At 52.6% G+C, this 20,151-nt stretch overlaps 8 protein-coding genes across 8 annotated transcripts; 5 read left to right on the top strand and 3 right to left on the bottom strand.

The window, feature by feature from the left end:
* Positions 1–596: 596 nt before the first annotated feature.
* Positions 597–1,793, top strand: PC9H_005762 (uncharacterized protein; the record flags this gene model as incomplete). Its single annotated transcript, XM_036775322.1, has 10 exons — positions 597–688; positions 751–822; positions 872–922; positions 979–1,062; positions 1,118–1,159; positions 1,213–1,299; positions 1,364–1,423; positions 1,477–1,527; positions 1,595–1,657; positions 1,715–1,793. The coding sequence occupies 10 exons, from the start codon at positions 597–599 to the stop codon at positions 1,791–1,793; spliced, it is 681 nt and encodes a 226-aa protein (XP_036633824.1).
* A 192-nt stretch (positions 1,794–1,985) lies between these two features.
* PC9H_005761 (uncharacterized protein) lies at positions 1,986–3,922 on the top strand (the record flags this gene model as incomplete). The annotated part of the gene is made up of 3 exons (XM_036775321.1): positions 1,986–2,050; positions 2,109–2,136; positions 2,195–3,922. 3 exons carry the CDS (start codon positions 1,986–1,988, stop codon positions 3,920–3,922), a joined length of 1,821 nt encoding a protein of 606 aa, XP_036633823.1.
* A 284-nt stretch (positions 3,923–4,206) lies between these two features.
* Positions 4,207–5,716, top strand: PC9H_005760 (uncharacterized protein; the record flags this gene model as incomplete). Its single annotated transcript, XM_036775320.1, has 2 exons — positions 4,207–4,413; positions 4,466–5,716. The coding sequence occupies 2 exons, from the start codon at positions 4,207–4,209 to the stop codon at positions 5,714–5,716; spliced, it is 1,458 nt and encodes a 485-aa protein (XP_036633822.1).
* A 180-nt stretch (positions 5,717–5,896) lies between these two features.
* PC9H_005759 (uncharacterized protein) lies at positions 5,897–8,355 on the bottom strand (the record flags this gene model as incomplete). The annotated part of the gene is made up of 8 exons (XM_036775319.1): positions 5,897–6,301; positions 6,353–6,547; positions 6,596–7,051; positions 7,104–7,400; positions 7,472–7,843; positions 7,902–8,057; positions 8,115–8,174; positions 8,308–8,355. 8 exons carry the CDS (start codon positions 8,353–8,355, stop codon positions 5,897–5,899), a joined length of 1,989 nt encoding a protein of 662 aa, XP_036633821.1.
* Positions 8,356–8,981: 626 nt separating this feature from the next.
* Positions 8,982–9,703, top strand: PC9H_005758 (uncharacterized protein; the record flags this gene model as incomplete). Its single annotated transcript, XM_036775318.1, has 2 exons — positions 8,982–9,054; positions 9,306–9,703. The coding sequence occupies 2 exons, from the start codon at positions 8,982–8,984 to the stop codon at positions 9,701–9,703; spliced, it is 471 nt and encodes a 156-aa protein (XP_036633820.1).
* Positions 9,704–10,295: 592 nt separating this feature from the next.
* On the top strand, positions 10,296–12,780 carry PC9H_005757 (uncharacterized protein; the record flags this gene model as incomplete). Its single annotated transcript, XM_036775317.1, has 6 exons — positions 10,296–10,343; positions 10,395–10,534; positions 10,584–10,623; positions 11,833–12,073; positions 12,133–12,412; positions 12,456–12,780. 6 exons carry the CDS (start codon positions 10,296–10,298, stop codon positions 12,778–12,780), a joined length of 1,074 nt encoding a protein of 357 aa, XP_036633819.1.
* Positions 12,781–13,068: 288 nt separating this feature from the next.
* Positions 13,069–16,433, bottom strand: PC9H_005756 (uncharacterized protein; the record flags this gene model as incomplete). The annotated part of the gene is made up of 3 exons (XM_036775316.1): positions 13,069–13,548; positions 13,719–15,913; positions 16,379–16,433. The coding sequence occupies 3 exons, from the start codon at positions 16,431–16,433 to the stop codon at positions 13,069–13,071; spliced, it is 2,730 nt and encodes a 909-aa protein (XP_036633818.1).
* Positions 16,434–17,408: 975 nt separating this feature from the next.
* PC9H_005755 (uncharacterized protein) lies at positions 17,409–19,913 on the bottom strand (the record flags this gene model as incomplete). The annotated part of the gene is made up of 6 exons (XM_036775315.1): positions 17,409–17,889; positions 17,943–18,945; positions 19,007–19,263; positions 19,368–19,671; positions 19,737–19,843; positions 19,894–19,913. 6 exons carry the CDS (start codon positions 19,911–19,913, stop codon positions 17,409–17,411), a joined length of 2,172 nt encoding a protein of 723 aa, XP_036633817.1.
* Between the last annotated feature and the right edge of the window lie 238 nt (positions 19,914–20,151).

Here is a 20,151-nt window from a genome sequence, read left to right as displayed (position 1 = left end):
TGAGTAGTAGTCTTTTGCATTGGATTGTGCTGAACCAAGGTAATTAGACCGCATGATTATTCGTTCAGATGGTCCTCTTCATCACCTGATCTTGGAATAGGCTGGACGTGGACACCCACGCCGAACACAAATCTCCTTTGCACTGAGCTTCCTACAATCAGTCGCGCCATTTCTTTCACCCTCGATCGCTCAGGCCTCAGTACCCGGTGGCCTAGACCTGCACCACCATCCTCCATCTGAAAAGTGCGCTAGCAAAGGATCTAGTCGTGTACTCGAATCCTCGAAGAAGAACACTGGCAAGTCTTGACTTTCCGCTAACGAACGTACGTTCCATTATTCGATACGGACCCTTCCGCGAACGAGGGTGGGGGTGAAGAATGCACTTGTTTCCCCGTAATCCAGACGTGGATGGAAATCAGACGATATAGTTGCAGTGGCATATAAGGGCGGAAGCATTCCCTCCTTCTCACCAATCATTTACGCCCTGCGTTCACTTCATACATTGAACTCGCACTAAATCATAGGTTCGCCCCGTCGTTGTGGTTTCCTGTACAATCTGATCGACCTTGCTTAGTGAAAACTATTGGCGATTGCTTATGTTCAGATCATTCGCCGTAGTACTGCTTATCGCAGTAACATTGTCCTTCATATATCCGACCCTCGAAGCACCCATCCTCGTCAAACGAATGTAAGTCTTCCTTCATATTGACCTTAGGGTCTGCGCCTCATTTCGGCGACCATCTTTCCCAGTATAAACTCCACTACCGCATCGATCTCCTCCCTTCCAAACTGGAGGTCGAGTGACCAAGACATCACAATACGGTGCGTTTTCAGCGTGACTCCGAATATAGTGTGCTTAACATTCGAGCAGCGGAAAACGAGTTTCAGATTCGGAGATCGAAGACTTCAGGCATCGACCAAGGTACGTGTCTACGGTATCGACGCCGCATCGCCTAACTCAGGTTGAATCAACAATAGCCCCCCTTCTGATACAGATCCAAGTCGTGGCTGGGAACCCATCTATATGCCTCAAGAACCGCAGGCACCCCAAGCCGTCGCTCGGTGCGTCGTGCTTCTTCCATAGTACCACCTGAAAATGAATCATAAACTCCCACAGTGAAGAAGATATCGACCGAGAAACTTTCTCCTCCCACCAGAAGTGAGACTCGTTGTAATACTCCCCCTTGCTCACCCCTTAATTCGCCCCGCTAGCCCGGACCAGCCAAATCCGCCTTCTCGCGGCTGGGAGCCTGTGTACAAACCGGCTTCGGACGACAAGCAGCAACCGATTGCTAAGAGGTACGCTACCCAATCACTCATGATCGTATGTCCCACCAACCGTTCATTTCCTCGTCGCTTGAAGGGCGGAACCAGAAAATCCAGCTGTCGCCAAGTTCCTTCAGCGACAACGTCAGGTGCCAGTGTGAGTTCGCCGTACTCACAGAGATCAGCGCGTAACCAACGCCTCTCGTTTAGTCCACCCTCAGAAGAAGATCCCTCCTATAATGCCCAACAACTAATTGTCAGGTATGTGATAGTCCACCCTATCTCTCTTTGCCCGCATCTAGATATCTAATGTCTTACTTGATGTTAGCGAGCAACAAAAGCAGCAGGCTAATGAAGGTCCTGAAATAGATGCCTTCAAGCAACGCCCGAGGTAAAAATTCCTACTCTTCATTACTCGGTACATCCCACTGACAACATCGGGCGACAGCGAGCCGACTCCCAATCCCCCTTCGAGGGGCTGGGCTCCGATTTACAAACCATCGGGCGAGCACCCTGCTGATATGTGATACGTTTTGAGAACTTGAATCTCGTCTTTTGCTGTGTAAAATTAGGATACAGATAATATGGACCGATAACTACCTGATGTCGTCGGTACTTATAAAAAGCCTCGTGAGTGTGCGCGCCAGCGCTTACATCGGCGCACTGATTACATCGAAGATGTCTACTTTATCTCCTTCCTTTCTCCCTCCGCAGCCCAGATGTCTAACGCTGTGGATGATGCGTCTCGCTCGTTAGATGAACTAGTTGCCACGCTGAAAAAACTGTAAGTGAAACGAACAACTGGCATGAGGCGTTAGTAGCTAACTTTAACTTGAGCTCAGACAGCCGGGCCAGCTCTCTGAAGAGCAGGTGAGCACTGCGCACCACACTCTTGTCAACAAGTTGATGATCATGACGGCGGACTCAGTTTGTCATTGTGGAGTCTAAGGCTATCTATGCCGTTTCGGCCTTGCGTTCTGTTCGCAATATGGCTTCTCCGGTGCACAGGCTTCCGTTGGAGGTGTTGGGGTTGATATTCAACGAGTTGATGTGGCAGCTGCATTCTCGGGAAGGCTTCATTCCCAATTATATGCAAGTCAGGTTTCGCAAGCCTCAACCAATTCAGACAGTGTCGATGGTCAGTAGGCGATGGAGAGAGGCGGCGCTCAGTTTTCCAAATCTGTGGTCAACAATCTACACTTGCGAAGACGGAGAAAGTATGTTAGAAATCATCAAACGATCGGGAGATACGCCGCTCCGAATCTTTGTTTCCTCCATGGCCCTCCGTCCACAAGGTGTTTGGCCTTTGCTATGCCATCCAGCGACGTTGGCAATCCCCCTACTCAATGCCATCGCATCACATTCCCACCGAATACAAGAATTGCATCTTGTGGATATCTCAACCGAGTTTCTCAATGAAACGAGCTTGGCGGCCGTAACTTTTCCTCAGTTGGAATGTCTCACTCTCGCCATGGACGCGCCTCAACCCGACAGCGAGGACCCGCCCTCCCCCCCTCCAAAGTTGATCTTCTGCGACAGTAGTACTCCTCATCTGAGGAGGGTAACTCTCATAGGTTGTTGGCCATTCTTCGACACACTCAAACGGTTTCGCGGGCTCACGCACTTGTGCGTCGCGTTCACCCGATCGCTCGCTTCCATAGGACAAGTGATGGACGTTCTGCGAGCTTCGCCCGATCTGGTAGAATTTTGCCTAGCCCACGTCAGGCTTACAGACGACTCAACTCCGCCCCACGCCAGTAAGGTCATTCTAGAACGTTTGCGCATCATTGCTGTGGGTGGTTGGCCAAATAGGTTTCGCATATCCGAGTTCCTGCAATACTTAGTTTTCCCCCGCGATGTGGAAATATTCATCTGGGGGTTCCGCACCAGCGTCGTCTCACGGGTTCTCCGTACCCTCGTTCCTTGCTTCATCACTCCCAAGGAAAATGTAAGGGAGTTACGACTAACGGCTCCCCCTTCCGTTCGCCACTCGCAATGTCCTATGCCCTCATTGCGATCTCCCCAATCTTGCACCATCGTCTCCAACCCCTCCGCATTCCAATTGGACGGTGATTTCACCTCTGGACCCACTCTTCTTGCGCAGGTCCCCGACCTTCTTGATCTCTCCTGCGTACGTGAATTGTGGCTAGGACAAAGGTACCACGAAGAGCCAAGCTTCGACGAGTGGCGCTTATTCTTCACGTCCGTTCCTGCTTTAGATACATTAGTCGTCGTAGATCGTCCCTCGCATCCCATATTATCCGCCCTCACCCTGCCAAGGGGTGGAATCTCTGCGATTCCTCTCTGTCCAAACCTCCGTACCCTTCGAATCATCGATCGAAGCCTTTCGCTCCTCCGGCTCTCACTACTCGTGGAGCAAAGGGATCGCATAGGTTCCCGTCTTGACCTCTGTGAAATCTTGGCACTCTCGCCACCAAACCAGCCCTCATTCAGCGGACCAGCCGGTGAAGCCCTGAAAAATCAAAACTCCACGCGAAACGAGGCTATGGCGGCTGATACAGCAGCTTTAAAGGACTATGTTGGTGATGTTATATATTCGGGAGAGCGCCACTTCTCGTTGTTTTGGGATGTCATACCAAGTCCGGTGTTCGACTGGCAGCGTCTGATCTGCACTAGGCCATTGTATGATAGCTAGTAACGATCTAACAATTACTCCCTACTGCCCGTGCCGAGCCACAGATTTGTACGTTGTCCAAATGTGTTCCAACTACGGTCGGCGACTATTTCACCTTAAAACAGCCTACAGGGGCTAAGTATATTTGACCTTGATTCTTATATGAAGTATCACTTTAACCGTCATAGGTATGTCTTTTCATTCAATCCGTTTATGCGAGCAGTGCTCCAGTGTTGTGTAAGCCCTTGATAAGCTGGCCACTTCTGGCCAAGGCGCTTAGCTCCATATTTTATCCTACGGCCTTCATGAACTCGTCATCAGTTCAACGTGCATTGTCGATAAAAGAACTACTCTGCGAACTGTTCTCGTACTCAAGTGCGAGTGAAAATGCAACAAACGGTCGCGTTTGCAAGGCATGGTTCGACGAGGCGCTCAACTACACCTGGTCTGCCATCGAAATACGCTGCCTAGTCTCGTTGCTGGCGCCATTGAAAGTCTCAAACGGGAATTTTGTGAGTCAGAAATATATACTCCAGTGGGTTCATGAAGCTAACACTCATTAAGATATTCACTCGCGGCATAGGGGTTGGCGACTGGGCACGCTTCGACGCATATGCATGGAGGGTTCGAAAGCTAACCTTCAGTGGACGCTGGGAACAATCATCAGTATTCGCGGAAATCGCCATCACCAGACCACGGATTGAGCTTCTACCTAATCTGACTTCGTTGACGTTCACGACCTACGTCCCATACAAGACTGTAACACTGTTTGGTCACTCGGCGGTCCAGTCCCTGGCGCTTCCAGACACCGTCTTATTTGTCCCAGAAAACCTTGAAATCGAAAATGATTCACAATCCAAACTTGGCTACCTATCCACCCGGATGCCCGACCTACGGGCATTGTCCATACAGTATAAATACGACGAGCCGCGCACTGTCGCTTCCTTGGTACAATTTCTAGGACCTACGCTTCGCGACCTCCCATTTCTCGAGAGCCTTAAGATTCCCGACTTTTGGATGACGGGCACACTTATTCATCACCTCGCATTGCACCCTCGCCTCCGATGTATCAAAGCATTTCCAACGGGCAGACCATTCGATCTTGCTATCGCCCTCCCGCCATCCGCTGTTCATTTCCCCTCCCTCGACTGCCTTGCCTTGACCATGAGCTTCAACAACGCAACATGGTTAGCTCAACTACATAACACCAAGGGCTTGACGTCTTTATCCCTCAGATACCTCAGATCCACTTCTTTGCAAGACGACTGGCCCCCGCTTCTTGGGATCATAACGTCCCAGTTCCGATCCCTTGAAGAACTCAGCCTTGCCTCAAAACATGGATGGCGTACAACCCCTTCTGCCGCTGACTTGAGGGCAGTTTGCTCTCTGCCTCGACTGAGGACATTTCACCTTCTATCCCCGTACAACTTAGAAACAGATATCGACGAGGCTTCCTTGGTCTCGATATTCCGGGCATCGCCTCAGCTTGAATCATTCCGAATACCACATGCATCTGCCATCCGGCTCTCTTGTATCAACGAACTAGCACCCATCGCCACAAACTTGGAAATTCTTGAACTTACCTGGTCCGCCTCTGCGGTCCCCATTCACGCGCTCCATCGGTTTCCCCGATTAGCACACCTGTGTGGTTATATTGACGCAAGCACTGTCAATACAGAGCAAGTCGCGCGGTTCATGAGCCGTGTCCTTCCTGCAGAGTGTACGGTGTATTTCGAGCCACTAGACGACTCAAATCCCGATTGGTATATGATCGACGAATTTCTTTCAGCGTTTCGGGATGAGGTTCATGGATAATGTGGTGTTCAACACTGCCCTTGATTATAGACTTGCACAAACTATATTTCCAAGATAATAGGCACTCTACTCAATATAAGCCAATATTATATACATTATATGTGGGACTGATGGGACAACGAAAGCAAGATCATAGCAAAATCACAGGGAAAGTAAAATAATGTACAAACGGCTCCATGCCTAGTCAATAACGATCACCTTTGCTGAAGCAGGGCGCGAGCGGGTGCCCCGAGGAGTATATACCTTCTTGCTAGGCAACACTGGTCGTTGGACAATCTGGATCTCATCATCATCATTACTCTTCACAATAGCGGGAGGTTGCTCGGTATCGTCGACAGCATCGTCATCTACCTTCATGTCGAGGGGCTTAGAGTCACCTTCCGGGTCTGAAGGTGAGTCCTTGCGAGCACGTTTCTTTGGAGCATCAGAAGAAGCAGCTTGCTTCTTCCTCTTGGACACCTTTGGTTTCTTGTCCTTCTCTTCTTTCACGTCTTCATTCGCTGCCGCCGCTTGTTTAGCTGCAACTAGCCGTTCTTGGAATGCTGTATCGTATCCAACGCACTTCATTCCCCAGAGTGCGATGAACTTTAGATAAGGTAAGTATGTAATTGTGTACACTCCAATGAGTGAGCTTACATGGTCACCACGGGCAAAGGACTCGTAGATATCATCAGGGGTAACCTCCTGCGCAAACCCAGGTATATTTACCGCGTCATCAAGCTCTTTGTCTGTCGGAAGCCGTCCTAGTCGTTTGCGGAGCAAGACCTCACATCGAATCTTGTTTCCCCATCCCTGCCGTATCATGATCTCATTGACCCACTGGCGTCTAAACTAAGTCACAGTTAACACAATCTGCGCAGTAAAGTGAAGAGTACACACTCCTGGTGATTGAGCAAGCCATTCCTGTGGGCTAAGGGCATCGCTCGGCTCGACCTGGTACTGGCCATAATACTGCCAACGGGAAGGTCCTAGCTGAAGGATGAGGCGCATGATCTTCGTCCAGGGCGCACGCTTCGCCTTAGGATCCCCTGATCCAGAAGAGCAGTAGAAACCAGGTGCTCCGACAAGTTCCGGCGCATTGGGATGCATAATGTAGTTCAGGCACATGAAGTCGTCCAAGCCATGTTGTGCGAGGAATTTAGCGCTAGGGACGGGAAACGTCTGCTGAACATTGCCGCCATAAATTGACGAGATTAGCTGTCGGGAGAAAGCCACATCCCTCACGTCGATAGGCAGTGGAACATGGAAGGGCTCGGTCACCCCCAGTGCTTCGTATCGACCTGCGAGCGTCTTCAATGGAATGACTGCCTCCTTCTTCGGTTTTTTCACGATAGTCTATCTTGTGGTTATGACCGCAACCAGAAGACGATAGTAAGACACTACATACCTTGGCCCAGTCAGCACACCGTTTGTAATGAGCCATCACAGATTCGAGCGAGGGTGGTTCAACGCATAACATGAACTTGCATCTCATTACGGGTGCCGGCACGGGCTGCAAGTCGACGTCCGTCGATTCGAGTTTGGAGCCTGCAGGCATTGACTCGTAAACGTCAGCGGTGGGTATATCTGGCAGAGGGTCGGTCACGGCGAGGCCTATTGGTGAATCGGTGGGACGTTCCGTCGCTGCGGCTTTGGGATGGTGTTCGGGTAGATCAATGGCGGCATTATCTTCGTTCATAGGTGTCTGAGGACGATCGAGAGCCTGCTAGAGCCTTCAGTGGAGCTAGGAGAGGCAGAGTCAAAGACAAAATGTACCGTTGCCAGAGGTATCTCGTCTTTAATCTCTCCTTTAACCACTTCCTCCTCCTTGAGTGGGTTTGACGGCGCGTCATCTCCCCCCTCCAGCTTCGCCTCTACCTTTACAAGGCCAGCCAGGGAGTCTACTTCCGCCTTCACGCCCGCCTCCGCCTTGACTTCGCCTTCCGTTCTGACATCCGTTTTCGAGTCGATCGAGGGACTTGAAGGCCGTAATTCCTGTGGAAATGAAAGGCCGACGTCATGGGATTGTGGCGTACTTGGGTATGATAGCTCGAGGTCAGATGCGACTCTCTCGGTTGACGAGATGGTGCTAGTGGTTTCGGAGGGCGCTGCCTGCGAAGTTTCGGGGAATGTACCTCTAGCGTCGAGCTGAAAGCAGGTTAGGTTCTAGGAGAAGACGTCAAATGCGCAGAACGCCAGTCCATACCGCGAGGGATGGGGTCTCTGTCTTTGCCTCTAGTTTGAGGTCAATCTTCGTGTCCAAATCTTCTTCTTTCTTCGGTAATGCGCAATGCTCCACCTTCATCTCGTGCTTCACCTCTGACTTGACATCCTCGGAGGCTCCCAATACCGGGCTGTATCGCTATGAAGGCAAAGCCGTCAGTGAATTGTGAATACGGAAAGTGTGGAATATACGTACGCCGTATTTCCCTTCTTCTCTTTTCACTTTCTTTTCCTCACCCTCTACTCCAAGGACGTCCTGTTCGAGCTCTGTTCCCATTCGTCTAGTGTCGAGACTTGAGATCCAGCGAAGGCTTGTAATTGAGTGACAATTTGAATCCGTAATGGGGATAACACGTGACACGTGATCGTATCGATGCACCTGAACGTACTGAACTCGCGGCCTTCTCTCCAGCTATGTCTGGGGACCATCCCGTCATTGAGGGATTTGCAGCAACGACACTTCTCCTTTAACTCCCGCCTCATCTCGTCCCCCGGATATACGCCCTCCGCAAGGACGAGTACAAAGGACTGCTCGCTCGCGGCGCGACGCGTCTCATGTGCGAGACGTTTGAGCTGCAGTTCACCTCAGACGTTAGGTCGTCGCCTGGGCTGACCAAGATCTCTTCGACGAACTCACCGGAGAAGGCGTGAAAAGAGGCGATCAGTGGAAAATTCGCTTAGGCAGGCGCGTGGAGCTTAGCAGCGAAGACTTGGACGGATTGTATTGAGGACTTCTTCGGGGACGCGATTATATTTCCGCTCTATCTGCCGTATGGTAATCATTCGCCAGAACAATGGGAGACCGTCGAGGTGACACCGGGCGTCTGGGAAACGAGACTCGTGGGGGGTGTTGCTGACTAGACTGTGCATGAGGCCGACGCTGCTGGAAACGTCGCCGGAGACGAAGGAGACGATGAAGAGGACGGCTGCGACTTGGATGGCTTCATGCACGACCCAAACAAACACAGAACTCTCGACGGAGCACGCATACTGGTTATAGAGGACCTTGCCTTGGGGCCTCAGAATCACGGGACGGCCCCGCGTACGGCCCCCGTACAGACAGATGTCGTTGTCCAGGCTCTTGTCAGTACTATACGAAGCATTGTGCACTTACCCGACTAGAAGCCAAATCACAAGTACGCTCCCAGCTGACAGCGTTACCAACTCCAACTTCTCAGTATCCCGCGAGGTGAGAAGGGTGGTTCGAAGTTCATTGCTTGACAAGATAATTGCGATTTGATAGGCGAGTGGCGGCGGCTGTTGTTGTTCTTCCTCTTTAGTTGCATACTTTGAATGTTGCCTTACACCTGGATCCTCCTAGATTATCAGTGCTACGAGCTTATGGTTGCGCCCCTCATACTGAGACAGCTTCACTGCTTTCCCACAGAACACTCTGTACATGCTCTGGGCGCGGAGTGCGCACGCCTATGCTCTGTCACTGCCGCCAACAGGCGCCAAATCATCCCATCCAATACCCACATCGTCTCTTGCTCACACGATGAGACGATACGGCTATGGGATGCGGTTTCTGGTACTCCAGTGAGTGTCCTATGTGGACACACTGGTTGGGTCTGTTGTGTGGCCTTCTCACCGGATTTCAAGTACATTGCTTCAAGTTCTGCGGATCGTACCATTCGCCTGTGGAGTGCATACTCCGGAGAGATCTTGGCAAATTTTGAGGCAGAGGAAATATGGTCCATCGCTTTCTCCCCCGATGGCAAGCAGATCGTGACTGGTGAATCCTCTGGTAAAGAACAAATTTGGAACGTCGATGTATTACTGTAGATTGATTCGTCTAAATTGTACCTACCTGCCGGCCAGTGAATCATTGATAGGCCACTGATACTGACTGCAGTCATGATGCGCAGACCGTCAAGGGAAGACTACATCCCTCGAATATGGGTTGTAGTCCTTCCCCTCCGCTCTCAGAGTCAAAATACTCGTGGCATACAGTGAAGGATTCGACAAAGCACTCTACCCAAGATGCGGAGATGCCAGTGGGCTTCTTGTCTCGTTCTCTTAGTCCTTTCCTGGAGTACGATGGCAGTGATCTTCTTAGAACCTCCGATGACATGCTCCTGGCGGGAGCGCGAAAGGAAATGATATCCTTTTTGGCGAGATATTCAACTCGAAGGGAGGTCAACCCTACGTGGATTTCACGTACTTATGCCGGCTTTCGACTACCGTATACCCTTGCTGCGATGGTGATTTATTCTGTGAAATTTGTGAGTGAGCACGGCGGGACTGGCCCGTAGCGCTTGATATGCAAGGTGACGGCCCTGTGTATGAGCTTGAACTCACAACGCGTGCGCGTGACTGGTTGTGGCGTCTCTCCCGCACGCGCCGCTAAGTGACTGGGTTGTCCCCATTTTCCATCATGTCACTATCTGCACGGTGCAACGACTCCCAGCAGCAGCTTCGCGAGGTACATCACAACACACCCAGTCCGCCTTCCGCTGACTTGTCGCTGTCCTAGGTCCAGGACAAGTGTGCCACTCTATCTACGCGGCTGGAGGCCTTGGAGAAGGAGTTGGCTTCGTACAAGAAACAAGGCGAAACATGTGCGGATGGAGGCCAGGAGGTATCCGAGCCTTTCTGGGACGACGGGGACAGCGTGTATAGATGTGATGACTGTCTCTTCGAGGTCGCTGACGGAGCATGCCAGAGCTGTGCGACCTCCATATATACAAGCAACCACCGGCCGTGTACGTAGTTTCGGCTGTGGCGGGACGCGACGAAGGCTTTCCAAAACTGTGGTCGAGCATCCGCCAGATATCTTTCCGCGAGAACCAGTGGCTTGATCTTAACTTGGAACGCTCGAAAGGGATCCCATTGAGGATCTTCGTTCGGTACGAAATGCCCATGCGCAACTTGCATGAAGCCGACTACGATGGAACTATTGGGAAGATTAGTACCGTGCCATGTTGAGCGTATCCGGGAGCTTCGTTTGTCATCGGTACACCCTGGTCGCCAGTATGGCAGCTTTAGGGGCCAAGTGTGTGTCTCTGTTAGGGCCTCGGTCCATGCCCTCTCGTTTCTCTTCCGAAAGCTGCTCGGCGCTGAGTAGCGCTGTGAAGCTTGGAGTTCTACATTTTACTTCCTAGTTCATCATTCTCGACAATGGAGAACACAAACGGACTCCCCGCCTACAATGTAAGCACACCCAAAGCACTCCTGGCCCGGACTACTACATAACGAAACTCACAGACAACTTCTCAGAGCTAGGCAGCTCTCCGACGAAGAGGTACCCCGCATTCCATCAATACTCAAGACTCATTCTGACTTGATCTAGTTGGAACCAATATCTACCGTGCAATGATAGATGACCGATTATTGAAGAACGAGAGATTGCCCATCAATATACTTCACCCTGAAATCCTGGCCAAGATATTCGAGGATCTCGTCGATAGGGAGGTGAGACAGGACTTTCTCCCTCTTAGACCAGCTGGAGGTCCTAGATCTCGCTGCCCATGTTACAAGCAACCGCCGGTCGTGTACGTCGTTTCGGCTGTGTGTCGAGTGTGGCGAGACGTGACGATCGGTTTTCCACAACTCTGGTCAAGCATCTGCCAACAATCCTCCTGCCAAAATAAACTGTTCAATCTCAACTTAGAGCGGTCGAAATCGACGCCGCTGAGGATCTGTCTTCACAAAGAACTGCTTATGCGCAACACCACGCCGACTACTGCCGGACTACTAGCAAGATTGGCCCCGTGCCATGCTGGGCGCGTTCGTCAGCTTCGTTTGTCGTCGATTAGCCTTACATCTTGCGCGCTTCTGAGTGCCCTGGCACTCCTCTGTTTCGCATGCGAATACGAGACTTCGGCATGGCCCTTGGACTACTTTCTCAACGTACTTCGCGCATTCCCCCAATTAGAGGAACTATATATTGCTCAACGCACTTTTCCAGTCAGGTCCGAGTCCTTGGTTGCCTGCGTATCCTCTCTCTGGAAAATATGGAGAGTCCCTCTCAGACCTTCTGGATATGCTCATTACTCATTATACCCCACCCGGTAGAATTCCTCGCTTGGGGTACAGATGCGATTCCAAAGCTTCAATATATCCTCAGCGACCTTTATCCCGCACAACCGAGCGAACAGGCCGGTAGCATATCGGAGCTCCGCGTCATGGCCATCACGCCTCCTGCCCACCTAAGTTCGATATTTCCCAATCCGGGTATACTATAATTTCGAACAAGGGTTGCCTTCAGATAGATGGGAGGTTTGCCAGAGACGAATCATTGTTTGCTGTTCCGCAGTACATCGACGGTAGTGACATCACAGAGTCGTGGCTGGCTGCTCCTTTTGTTAACGAACCGAGCATGGAGGAATGGCGGCGGTTCCTCAAGACCGTACCGGCTGTCGTCGCCTTGGTCGTCGGCCACCGTTCTTCTACGCCCATTCTCTCTGGTCTCACTCTTCTTTCCGATGAAGAGACGTGTGATGGACACAATCTGCTACTGAAACTCGAAGCTATACGCATATTCGCTGGGCCGTAAGTTGAAGACATGCGATGTGACGGCTGAACTTGGACCGAGTACCCTACGGCACGGATGGGGGCAAGGCTGGGCGGATCCAGGAAGTTGGGGCTCAGCGCCAGCTGTTGACGAACAAAATAACTATTGCCCCCCCCTTGAACACGAGGACTTGCTCGGTGGTCTGGGCGATGATTTTGCGAGTTTATCAAACGCTGTACTGGGGCTAGAGGATCCAACGGCGGATGATCTAAAAGACTTGAGGGAATATATCGACGAGGTGGATTATTCTAAGGTAGCGATTGATCCGCTGCGGAGTGTTTTGGAGACGCCTGCTGCGTGGGATTGGGTGGAGCGTCTTTGGATAACAGAAGATAGTATCTACTAACGTCGCAGACATCTTCGTTGAAAACTGATTCTACATTAGCTTGTAAAATATAGACGGTCCTGCGTCCTTTCTGTGTAATCTCCATCTGTTAGATAGTACATATACTACGGCTATTGCTATCAGCCTGCGACAACAACTCTGCATACATGGCATATTCAAAAGCTCGTACAATATGTACATACATAAGTGTCGGACCATACAAGGCTTTTGGAAGCCATCGAAGCCATACAGGAGCGTATGCCTTGTACGAAATGAAAAGCATAGTCCATAGAGCCATAGAGCCTACAATCATAGACCGTGCGGTGAGCGCAAGCTATTCAAAGCATCCTCCCCTAGAGCTTGCTTGAGTAAAAGTTCCACTCGTTCTCTGTCTTCACCAATCCGCCTCATCTCGTCCTTCCAACGTGCCTCCCTTTGTTCATAGATAGTTCCAAGCGCCCCGAGACTCCCCAAAGCCGTCCCGAGAGCCCTCTTTAGATCCTCCTCTCTAGACTCATTGCTCCCGTCGCTCCCGTCGCCGCCTGAGGACGACGTAGTAGGCATCGCCAGCAAGCGATCAGCTAGAGTTGGCCTCTGCACCCTCGTCGCGCGACGCTGCACAGCAATATGCCGGAAGTTCGATCGTAGATTCGCCATCGCGGGGGAATTTCGCCATGCTGGCTGCCGGCGAATGGACCGAGATGTGATCGAATACATTTTCGACGAGGAGTGGGACGGCGCAGCGAGCAGAACAAGCGTAGCATCAGTTTGCCGATCAAGTGCTTGGAACTGTGGAGTGACAAGAAATGGGTTAGTTATGGTAGTAAGTGGGTCAATGCCGGGGCGCAGGGACAGAATTTCCATAACCAGGCGGATGCCGGGGTATATAGGAAGAGAAGTGAATGGGGGAATCGGGATCATGAAGACGGTACGAGAAAAGCTAGATTTGAAATACTCACCGATTGAACTAGAGCTTCCCATCGCGCATCCCAGCGGCGGCGGCGCTTTTCAACGTTATTGATAAATGACGGGTGGTATTCTAGTTCTAATAAATCATCGTCATCCGGATCATCGTCCTCGTCAATCCAATCAGCATCGTCATCGACAGCGCCGGCGGTAGGAGGGCGGGTATTTTGGGATAGCCATGTGCCTTCCCGTGGTATCGTGTATCTTTCTTCGCCAGCGGTCTCCTCGCCGGAGGTAGAGGGCTCCGGGCTGGTGTCTCGCGGCTGAGTACTTTCCACTCTGGGTGGTGGCTTCCTCACGGGCTCCGGCTTGACCCTAAGATTCGAAGTAGCCTCCTTTTTCTTCAGCCCAACGGCTGGATTCGGTGGCAATGGCAATGGCTCGTGGCTAGGACTCGATTGAATACTTCGGGGGTCGTGCCCGTCTATTCCCAGCATCTTCTTCGTATGTAAATAAGCCCAGGGGATAAACGCCCCTCCCGGGTATGGGGTAGACGAAGGAGACAAGGTAGAGTCAGAAATGTGACCTTGATTGTTTTGAGCATAGATCTGCCATTGCTTGACGAGTTGCTCTTGAATCACGGATGGGTGGTTGGGATCGTAACCCGTTGACGATGGAGGAGGGGGATTGCGAAGTTGTCCAGCGTAGGTATTAGCGCGACGTACATGAGAGAAGGGGTAAGGGTACGGGGAGCCAATAGGTGGAATGGGGCTAAACGCCATATCCTTCGCAGCATCGCTATACATTCCCGACACGAACGGCGATGGCGATGGGGCGGCGGTCTGGCTATGAGGGGTGGGAGGAACAGGAGCACCAGGACGCGGGGACTGCACATAAGCTTGTATATACTCTGCAGACGGGTGTTCCCAAAGGCTCTGCGCGTCATCAGATAGTATCTGACTGGAATAGTACTGTCCGTTCTGAAGATCGCTGGGCCTGATATTGATATTATTAGGCTGAACGTATTGTGCACGTTCGGTGAGAGATTGTTGAGTCGCAGCCAATCTCTGATCCGACGTAGCCGAGGTGGGTTCGGGTGCCTTGCCTGAGGATGGCTGTACGAAGGCCGACGCATCCAAGACGCGATAACCTAGCTGATCCGCAGAACCATTACGGTGCCTGGGCCCGCGAATCGTTTTGCTGTGGTCGTGCACGACGAATCTGCTAGGATCCTCTGGCAGCTCTGCCGTGGGAGATCGAGGGGTGAACGCATCTTCATCGCTTGGCGTGGCCCGCGTTTCTACAACCTCGTCGCCTCGATGACCGGTTCGACTCTCCCTACCGCCCACGTGCATGCGACTGACATCGTAACGAGGGCCGGTTGGGTGGATGTCCGAGGAGGGGGCAGGGGAAACGATATCGTGTCTTATATCTTGATCAGTCTCCTCTTCTTCGTCCCATGCATCATCATCTGGTACCTTGGAATGATGGCCGTTCAGGTGAACATCATCCTCAGCCTCTTCTTGAAAGGGCAGCGAGCGGTCAGGAGAGCGGGTAAGGGCGACAGGTGGGGTCTGGCTGGTTGCTGAGGGCTGTTGGGGCTGGGAACGGACGTCGGGATTAGGCCTACGTGCGACGGGAGGAGAGTCGCGTGGGTACTGATTATAAGCAGGCGATTGCATATCGCCTCCGTTCGCCCCAACATGATAAGAGGGACCCCTTAATTCTGGAGTGCGTTCCTGGGGAGGGAACGCAGGAGCCGTGGGCGAATTTGGCTGGCGATCACGAAAGTTGGGACTCTCCCTAGCGGGCATCGTCTGCCTACGTTGTTGGTTGCCGACGTCGGGAGAGTCCTTGGGACTAGATCGCTCACCGGATTTCACCCTTTCAACGTTCGCGTCTCTCAACTGCTGCGACTCCGGCGCCACAACGTTCGCTTGGTCGCGAGGGGAAAGTGAGGTCTGCGCAGAGGATGAGACTTGTGGGATCTGGGCCTGGCTGCGGGTTTGTTGCTTATCTGCCTGTTCAATCTCGGCAAGCAGTTCATCAGTCATCTGCCAATTGTGTTCCATCTCCTGGAACGAGGAGAGAAACTGGGCTGCTTGTGCCCTGTTGGGTCGGGGGAAGTGAGTCGCTTGTGAGGCGTTCACATTCGGTGTGCTTTGCGTGTGAGCGAGCACCCCCGGATTGGGTGCGTTGCCCACGTAGGATGCAGGGGGCGGGGTTATTCCACGATCTGGGGTAGAACCTCGGACAGCAGCCGCACTTGAGTTAGCGTTAACATTCGAAGCGGATTGAGGTTGTCGCGTGTTCGGTGGGAGGGTGCCTTGAGGGGGAGGCGAGCGAGTCCTGTTAGCGGTGGGATTGGAGATCGTCGGGCTGGATTGCTGGTTCTGGTAGATCTGCATCAAGGAGGGGACGAGCGGCATCGACTGGGTCTTGACGCTTCGTTGCTGACGCTCGCGATACGTCGGCGATGGGGACATTTCTCGTGTAGGAAGAGGTACTGAGAATAGACATTGGTTGGTCAGAAACGCTTATCCGAGGAAGAACTCAGAAGCACGACACGACGGCAATCTAGACAAAGGCCCCCTCAAGGCTCAAGCTGGAAATCTCTGGCCAAGTGCCAGCAACGGAACGGGAGCGCAGCCAGTGCAGATCACTGTGCACGATACGATTGCGCATGAGGTAAGAAGGGAACGCTGACACTCACTCTGGTGCGGCTGAGGCTTTGGACGATTGCGCTGCGGCGAATGGCTGGCCATCATGTGGTCTCTTCGGTCTGGTTGGCTGGGTCTTTGAGGTCAAGCGGCCTCGTCCTTCCTTGACGATGATAGATAATAGAGGATGGTAGCAGAGGAAAACGTAAACAAGGACAGTCGCAGGGCCTTGTGTTGCAGCCTGCGGCTTTTTTGTTGAAAATGGGACCTGGCGCGCGTTTCCAACGTGTTCTCCCTCAACGGCGACGGCCAGGCGATGATTTCAGGGTTACGGTATACAACGAGGTAGAGCCACCGCGTTAGGAAACCTGCCTCGAGGCAGAATTGGCCCATCATCTGCCCAGCTGCAAGAGGAACAGACGCCGGTCCGACTGTGTCACCGTCTAGAACCTTTTCACCCGCTTATGGCATGGCTGCTTCATTTTCCGAGTTCTGGTGTTCATGTCGGCTGTCCTCAGCGCTCCTCAACGAGAAAAAGAAAAAGAATACAAGGGCGCGGTCGCGAAGATGGTGGTCGAGAGGACAATTGCAAACTCGGCTCTCCGAAAAGGTAACTATGTGATTCAGGAGACCCTCAGGGGGCCGCAACCACTGAGGCCGGAAGCAATTCACAGCCGAAGGTTAACGTTAATTCGTGTTGCATGATTGGTTCAAAGACAAAGCCAATAACATCAATAGTGGCGGGGCATTGAGCCTTACATTGGTGTAAAGCAAGACCCAGAAGTGACTTATCCCTTGAAACAAGGCAAGTGTGGTGGATCGAGGTCAGCGGCAGGAAGAAAGTCAAAGCCATAGGTCAAAAAGGATTAACATAGAATAGAAGCAATGCTAGCCTATCATCGTAAGTAGGATTAATATACACAATAGCTCTCTTCAGCGGCGTAAATATCGATACAAGCGAAACATCAAGAGAATAGTCTATCTTCAGTCGTATTCTATACCTGGAACTTTAGTTGTATCTCCGGCTCCAGTACCTTCAAAATTCAGCATCTTCATGGCTTGGCGAGGGAGGAGTGACTATAGCTAGTCGACATCCTCGATGCCCCCAGGCGTAAACGGGTTGGTTGTCGTCCTACCAGGCAACCACGTTGGCACGAAGATGGGGAGGGATGGGAATGAGCCCGACGCTGTAGCAGAGGCTGGGGATGTAGCCGAGGTAGGTGACGACGTAGTGGCAGTCGCAGTCGGAGGAGCCGATGCCGAAGACGATGTGGGCAAATCGATAGGTATCAAAGGCGGCGGCGAGTCCAATTCATCTCTATCATTCTGACTCGACGTCCCGGCCACCCCCGCCCCATTGCTTCCCGTTGCTGCTGTCGATCCCGCCGATCCTCCTGCTGTTGACGTGGACGCTTGCGCAGCGGCTTTATTGTTCGACATCTTCGCCTTCGCCCTCTTCGCCTTCTCATTCCGCATCAGGATCGTCTTGCGCTGGAGCTTGCAGAACGACGACAGGCACTCGAGCGCGTCTACGATGTGCGATGTCGTTGGGTTGTCCGCCATGCTGCATATCAACTAATCAGCGCATGTACAGGTGAAAAGGCGGGAGAAACTCACTGCTCCATCATCTCGTCGACAACATCCACACACCTGAAGAACGGCATCTCCTCCACGACCTTCTTGAACACCCTCATCAGCAGCCCCTGCGCCACCTTCGTCCTCAGCGGGCCCGCCGCATCCACCCACCCCCCAAACCGTTCCTTCAGCCCCGGGCGATACGCCTCCCGCAGATCCGCCATATCATCGTCATCCACATCGACATACATGAACGGATCGGCGTCCCCGTCGTTGTCGCCCCCGGGCGTCGGCATCCCCATCATCATCGCGACGAACTGGATGGGGTTCGGCGGGGACGACGAGGAGGGCGTAACGACGTCCTCGACCCATTGCAAGACGCGGGTCTGCCGCTGCGCGGATGCGCTACGCAGCTTATGAATCTTGTCGAGCTCGTCTTTGTTCGCCTGCTCGTCGATGCCCGAAAAGCACCCCCGGAGCGATGCATGCACCGCGCGGACCGTATCGCTAAGCTCCTGCTCGATGATCCGCACAGCCGTCGCCTCGTACTCGTCGTCACACTGCGAGAGGAGCGTCACCACCGCCCGCTGGTGCGCCTGCGCATCGCGCGGCCGGAGCAGATGCCCATACTCTTCCAGCAGCTCGATGATCTGGTCCGCGTCGCACTCCTCCGAGTATATCTCGAGCGCCGCGACGAAGTTGTCCGACGAGTACGTCTGCACGTCGGCGAGGATCTCGTAGACCTCGTCCGTGACGGAGTCGCGTTCGGCGTGGATGTTCTTGAGGGAGGTGTAGAGCTCGACAGAGGGGTCGGTGCGGAAGACCTTGAAGAGGTGGTCCTGCACCATCTCGCGGACGGTGTGGCGCTCATTGTCCAGCTCGTCGGACCAGTGGGAGGCGTGGAGATTGCAGGAGCACCGTCTGTCTCCGTCGGTGTCGACTTCGTCGAGGAGCTCATCGTCGTCATCTTCGAGGCAGGTATCCGACGCGAAACCCAACCCCATAATGCTTCCGAACAAATCATCGTCGCTCGATTCTGACAGATCTACGCTCCAAAGCAAATCGTAAGACTGCAATCAACCACGAGATTGAAAACGAAGACATACATCGTTGCCCGCCATATAACAACCACTCCAGCCCCTGCCACGTCAATACATCTTCAATGTCTACCAGCATCTGCGGGATCTGCGCCTGTGCAGCGCTTGGGCTGCTCACGAGCATAGAGACAAAAAGATCGCGCCACACCCATAGTATGACATGGTCGATGTTCGAGAGCCCAGTAAACGCGAACGTCTTGACGACCTCCCCGGATTCCTTCTCGATCGAGACGTTGATCGGGATGTTTAAGGGGCACTTGCAGCCTCTGCGCAAGCCAAAACGAAGAGAATTAACATCTCATAATCATGAAAGGGGATAGATAGATAGATAGACACGTCGATGGTGATGAGTAGTAGATGAAGGACGTACGCTCCGCGTGATTCACACAGTTTCACCAACGACTCCGCTGCAAAAACCAGACATCGGTGCGCCGTTTCGTACTGCGTCGAATGTTCGTAGACAACCCGCCAGATATCCTGCAGCCAGCTCAACAGCGTCTGCGCAGCCTCGTTAAAGAGCTCGTTCCTCCGCGATCTCTCTGGGTTGACAAGTGAGTATTTGGAGTCGCGTGAGATGTGGTCGAGGATGCACTCGATTTCGCGTTTGCGACTGGGGAGGTCTAGCTGTGGGATTGAGGAGTGGCGCGTTTTGACCTCGAGGGCGGAAGAAAGGACTAAGGTGACTCATCGGCACGTCAGCAAAGCATTTTACCTGAACGGTGAAACGATAAAGACATACCACGGTCCGCCAAACCAGCTGGAATCTTGTCCAGCAATGCAATCAATTCGGAGGTCACGGCTGCACGAGCGTCGGCATTTTGGAGTGAATCGTATATGTCGCGAAGTCTGGCGGGGTAAATATCATGAAAGCCAGGATTCGACACATTCGAATTCACCTGGCTGCGCGGCTTGCCATCGTCGCTCTTCGGTGTTGTCTTCAGAGTCAATCAATGGCGAGTTTGACAGCCCTGACTGCATGAATTGTGCAATACGGAACTCGCCTCTGGTCCAGAAACGGTAGCAATTACCCACGCCTGTGACAAGGCGCTCAGTGCAACTAATCGGTAAGTGTAGGCTGGCGTGTGGTACGATTCACCGGAAATCGAGATTTATGTAAATAGGCTATCCTAAAGTACTTCGAAGAAAAGCCAACG

This window comes from Pleurotus ostreatus (assembly GCF_014466165.1).
Source record: "Pleurotus ostreatus strain PC9 chromosome Unknown scaffold_3, whole genome shotgun sequence".
Lineage (NCBI taxonomy): Eukaryota > Fungi > Basidiomycota > Agaricomycetes > Agaricales > Pleurotaceae > Pleurotus > Pleurotus ostreatus.
The sequence above is the reverse complement of the archived record's forward strand: the minus strand, read 5'-3'. Positions and strand labels throughout refer to the sequence as shown.